General features: G+C 42.5%; 1 protein-coding gene across 1 annotated transcript in view; it reads left to right on the forward strand.

The window, feature by feature from the left end:
- Positions 1 to 5,046, forward strand: part of LOC124803336 — a 266,558-nt gene extending 261,512 nt beyond the window's left edge. The window contains exons 5-6 of the mRNA XM_047264521.1: positions 4,511 to 4,757; positions 5,018 to 5,046. Coding sequence (XP_047120477.1) covers positions 4,511 to 4,757; positions 5,018 to 5,046 — 276 coding nt within the window. The remainder of the gene's footprint in view (positions 1 to 4,510; positions 4,758 to 5,017) is intronic.
- The last annotated feature ends 954 nt before the right edge of the window (positions 5,047 to 6,000 follow it).

The following is a 6,000-nucleotide window of genomic DNA, read 5'->3' on the forward strand; positions in this document are numbered from 1 at the left end:
TTTGTAGCTTTAATTTTTCTTGGCTTGGGCGTGTAAGCATAGACTTCCGAGACCGTTCTTCTAGGCTGTTGACCACATTGCCAATACATAAAATCGTCCGATGTTTTGGCCACTGTTGGAGGCGGACTTCCTCAGGGGCTATGTGCTGAGCTAAGTGTGTTTGTTTGAGGTTCAGGTCTAGCTGGCAAAGGTGAAATATTGTTCTGAATTTCTGTGGGGTGATTTGGTTCGTTTCATTTGAAATCACAGGACAAATAGACCTATCGTCTGGTCTTGTAGAAGGTCCTGGTAGAGCTGACGTTCTTCTTTCAGGAGGTTTTTGGCCACATTTGTCTGCTGAAGTATAGTTAGTGGTTCTAGTAGTGGACTGCAGCTTTGGTAACAGAATTCTTTCACTGAATTCCTGGCTACTTGACTCTATCTGCTCTAGTAGAGGAACATGGCAAGGATGCCTAAGTTCTTCCATGGAGTGTCTGGCCAGATACGTTGATGTTTTCATTTTCCGTAAGTCTATCTGGATCACTTCTGAAAGCGTAATTTGGAATTTCTTAGGGATTAAACTGGTAGAATCCCGTTGCTTTGAATCCAGAGTCGGCGTTCACTGGTGTTGCAACTTTCCCCCAATAATTTTGTAGTATCTCGCTAATTTGCAATCCCCTAGCTTCCGATGTGGGTGATTTCTTTGCCATTTTTCAGTGGCGTTGTAAATATGAAGCTTTCAAGATCTGAGGACACATCGACCCAGCGGCCGCAGATAATAGGTAGTATGGGTGGGAAGGCACATTGTAATGATACTATTCCTCTCGGAAAACTCCAGCATCTGTACCGAGCTAAGTGTTCCACGGGGCTTTCACGGCACAAAATAATCCCTTAGCTATTCGAGAAAGATCTCAGCATTAATGTAGACAGATTTCTTTGATATGACCACATCCCGGTGGCATTTTGTCTTTCCATTCCATGTCTTTGTTAAGTCCCTTCATGGCAGCATAAGGAGGAAGAAAAATCGCTTCTGCACTGTAGTTGGGGTACTGTGATAGTGTCTCCTTTTTCTGACGAAGTAATCACAGGTACTAGTTTTTGATCCCTTTTCAGCTACAAAATCACCTTCTCGGCTATTCAACTGAAGGCCTGTCTCATCTATGTTAAATAAACTTCTCAATTTATTGAGCATATAATTTTTTTTCCATTAGGGTTGAAATTAAGTTGAAATATCCCTTGACTTCATCACAATTCTTTTCCTGGACTATGGCAAAATATACGCTTTCAGATTTTCGCACACTTAGATCTGGATGTAGAAATAATAACAATTGTAGCCAATCGTAACCTGATTTCCCTTTTTAAGTATTAAATTTATGTTTTAAGCCAAGCTGCACAGCAAAATCATAAGCTAGGCTTCGTACACGGTCTCTCGTTAAAGGAAAACGTGGGCCACCATTTTTTTATGTGGTGGACAAGTCATTAGGTGTACCGAAACAAGAACCAGGACTCATTGGAATTTTGGAATCCCAATCGGTCTTCAGTTTTCTCTCAAGAGATTCCCGGGGAATTTTAAACTCCATGGAAGCTTTTCTCACAGAATAATCGTCGTTGTCTACTTTATTAATAGCATTTTAAGGTCTTCTTCTTTCCATGATTCCCTAGAAGAACCGGCTTTTCGAATGAACTTTTTTGGGATCTGTAAAAAAATAACGATCCAATCAAAATGTAATATATAACACGTTTATGGTATGGCCGTCCGTCCCGATCAGGCTTCTTACAGCGTAAGTTACGATTAAATCGACAAGTTATATTAGATTATTTCATGATATACTGAAAACTAAACTCAGAGAAATTGCTTATTTTTATTTGAAATAATGAGTCATCTGGAGCTCTAACAAAAACCCGCGTTACTAACTAGCTACCACTTGACCGGCAGCGCTGTACAGCGGATCATCGAAGAGCTAAAGGGGCTGGCATCTTTCCCGTATCACCATCTATACCGGGTTTACCCCAGAACATCTGTCTGATTTGACTGAATCAAGTAAGCAGAAACGAAAACAACAGGAATGCGATCTATCATAACTTAACTCCGTCTTCCCAAGAACAGCAGGAAACATCGCGGCTTACTGATGGCAAACGAACGCCGCAGCTGCGCCCACATCTCTTGTCTGTCAGTGCCCCAGTCTCTCTCGACGTACTCTGCCCTGAGAAACACATCACGAGTGAGATCAGTCCATCATTCTTAGAAGCAGGGGCAAGGAAAAATCCATTAAATATGGAACTTTCTCTGATAATTTTACAATCCTCTTCTGAAACTATGCCTTACTCTTTCAACCACGTGTCTACAACCTTTAATCATAGTTCATTATGTATGTTCCTGTAGAAGGGAGACATTTTACTTGAAAGTTGCTTGTCCGGTGTTGGTGGATAGATACGATACTTCAGTGTCTATTTTATTCCGAACTACAATGCGAAGTTCCTTCAGACTCTGGATCTGGCCGTGGGCCGTGAGTTGTGCTCGGATAGCCAAATGGTAAGACGACCGCTAGTGAAAAGCGGGCAATCTGGGTTCTAGTCCGGGTTTGGCACAAATTTTCATTGTCGTCATTCCATTACACAGCTGATAGTCCATATTCGCAGCTGCGAATACATATAATGTATTTCATAACAGCTCCAGTCGCCGCAGTGCCTTTTCATTTGGACACGCATGCATGTCCCAAGGAACTTTGGATCGTAATTCGGATTAACACCGGCACTGCAATATCGTAATCCCTGGATTACTTAATGAGCTATATCCAGTCGTTTAGCTACACAGAATTAAAGCAAGCTACCAGCATTAATCCAGCCTCGTGGCAGTGTTAGACGCTCTTAGATCCCGGGGGGAGGGGGAGGGAGGTAATGCTTTTGTGCCACGTCCTTATTTTGGACTTAACTGGGTGACCAAAAAGTCAGTATAAATTTGAAAACTGAATAAATCATGGAATAATGTAGATAGAGAGGTAAAAATTGACACACATGCTTGGAATGACATGGGGTTTTATTAGAACGAAAAAAATACAAACGTTCACAAAATGTCCGACAGATGGCGCTTCATCTGATCAGAATAGCAATAATTAGCATAACAAAGTAAGACAAAGCAAAGATGATGTTCTGTACAAGAAATGTTCAATATGTCCACCATCATTCCTCAACAATAGCTGTAGTCGAGGAATAATGTTGTGATGAGAACCGTAAAGCATGTCCGGAGTTACGGTGAGGCATTTTTTTTTCTTTATTGTATTTCAATTCCCCATCGGGGCGGGCTGGCAGCAGCATATGCGCTGCTCTTCAGCCGAAAGACATAGAACAAAACAATAGAAGACACTTAAAAACAGCAACGGTGAGGCATTAGCGTCGGATGTTGTCTTTCAGCATCCCTAGAGATGTCGGTCGATCACGATACACTTGCGACTTCAGGTAACCCCAAAGCCAATAATCTCACAGATTGAGGTCTGGGGCCTGGGAGGCCAAGCATGACGAAAGTGGCAGCTGAGCACACGGTCATCACCAAACGACGCGTGCAAGAGATTTTTCACGCGTCTAGCAATCTTTTTTTTGGTTCTGTTGTGTACATAGTTCCGCGTAGTCAGCGTGCCGCGCTAAGCACAACAGCGCAGGCGCAGCGCTCGTCCGTCTCCGCACTACAAGATGGGGCTGTCTTACAAACAGACCAAATTCTGCTTCCGCCGATCCGCGTATTAATATGTAACGCAGCCAATATGATTGCTGCTAACGTAGAACCTTTTCTCCTCGCGGATCACACTCGCGCAGTGATACCTGAACGCGCGAGGTATTATAAAGAGTGTACAGACCTCCGATTAGTCAGTCTGCAGTCAAGTTTCAGTCTGCGCCTAATAAGATTATCATATTCCTGTGCATAGCCATGAAGATAAATGTATAGACACTTTGTCAAGTATCAGAGATATGTGGGAATATGATTAATGTACCAAGACCAAAGGAACTTCAGATTGTCAATTGTAAACAGCATCCAGAATCAAGTTACGTAATATATATGACTTTTTATTATTTTAATAAATGTGTGTGAAAATTAATCAAGTTCTGTTTAAAGTTGGTCACCGTCAATCTGCTACTCTAAGCGTGCAAGTGACATTTCTATCGTCTGACCTAATGGCAGAAGATAAACACGCTACGATAAGACCACGAGACATATTGCTGACACTCGCCTAATTCGTTAGAGAGACAAGTCAAATAATCTGATGGTGTGTGTACCGAAGGTCTTACAGTACGCACACCACAGGTTCTAATAAAACCGCATGTCATTCCAACCATGTGTGTCAATTTTTACCTGTCTATCTACATTATTCTGTGGTTTACTAAGTTTTGAAATTTATACTGACTTTTTGATCACCCGGTAAGTTGTTTGGAAAATTTCCCATAGGGGATCTAAACCTTAGGAAGACACTCCTAACGCAAGCATATCAATTGCTTCGGACTTTGAGGAGAACGCCTTTGACGCGACTGTTTTCCGCAGGCGAATTCCAGCGTTCTGGTGGGTCCCGAGGTGGTGGGCCCGGCTGACGCGGAAGGCCTGGTGTCGGCACGGCTGGGACTGCACTTCCGGTCGCAGGCGGCGCACTTCCGGCACGGCGGCTCGATGAAGCTCAAGTGCCTGGCGACGGTGGCCACCGTCTACTGGCGCAGCAACGAGGAGAGCGTGCGCGGAGACAAGCCCCAGAGGGCGCGCGTCATGGAGAGCCGGGGGGCCGCGGCCGCCGCCCGCGGGCCCGCCGCCTGCGCACTCTGCACGCTGCCCGCAGGTGGGTCTCGCTCAGGGTCAAGGTCAGCACGAGGGTCAAGGTCAAGGTCAGGGCCGAGGTTTAGCTCTTGGTCCCACTAGCAGTCTTATGATGAAGGTTCGACTTGCAGTTTGGATGGCACCCCGCACTAAGTAGTCAAGACTGCGTACCACAGGGTTCAACTATGGACCCTATCTTATTTCTATCGTAAGTTAGTGTTTATTCACATTTCAATCTTTCAGCATGCTTCATTAATCCTCACTACAGGTGATAGACATATAAGAGTGAAAAATAACATTTGTCTGTGCTGAAAGTGTCTGTCTTCGAATATTTGGAAGCAATGACAGACGTAGAAGAACTCAAAGTCTAGGTGAAGGCCATACTCCCACTTTGGACCTCTGGAACAGTATTCCTTTTACGAGAGAAATTCCACTTCGATAGCGATGGCCAATTTAACAAATAAATATAAGATAATAACATATAATAATAATATATAATTATTATTATTATCGTTTGTTTGGATAAGTAATTGAAAGATTAAATTTTGTTTCGCCTTTAAGATTGGAATTCAATTTCTTAATTTTTCATAAAATCTTACGTAGCATTGTTCATTGAGGTCACACAATAAAGTAAATGCAAGTTACGCCTTGAATTTATCGAGCTTCGCACGTCCGAAGATGTACGGAACGTAGCCAGGGCTCATTATATATTTTTTGTAGACAAAGTCTGATATCTGACCTCAGCTTCAATCATGACAATGGAGTGACTAAAACTACTAAAACAGAGAATAGCATACGATTAAATAAAACATATTTTCATTTTAACATGTACATTACGATATGAATGACACTTACGTAAATAATTGCAGATAGTTCACAAATGACAGACACTTATTAATTCTGCGCCTCCTTTCTGCAAATAAGTATCAATATGGCTACCTATGGAGCCACACAAAATATTACGTCCTTCTAGGACAACGAATGACATAAGACTGAAGATGCCTATGCCTACTGGCTGCTATCTCTTGTCTTAAAAAATCGATACATATGATCTAAGTTAAGTAAATTAAATATAGTCTGCGCTCGAGTGCAAATGGTTCCTTAAAGGACTTTGCAGTTAAAGTAATCAATACTGTGTACCACAGGGTTCAATTGTGGAGCCAGTCGTATTTCTAACTTAAATTAATGCTCATTCACAGTGCAGTCTTTCTGCAAATGGTACACGT

Source organism: Schistocerca piceifrons, chromosome 6, assembly GCF_021461385.2.
Source record: "Schistocerca piceifrons isolate TAMUIC-IGC-003096 chromosome 6, iqSchPice1.1, whole genome shotgun sequence".
Taxonomy (NCBI): domain Eukaryota; kingdom Metazoa; phylum Arthropoda; class Insecta; order Orthoptera; family Acrididae; genus Schistocerca; species Schistocerca piceifrons.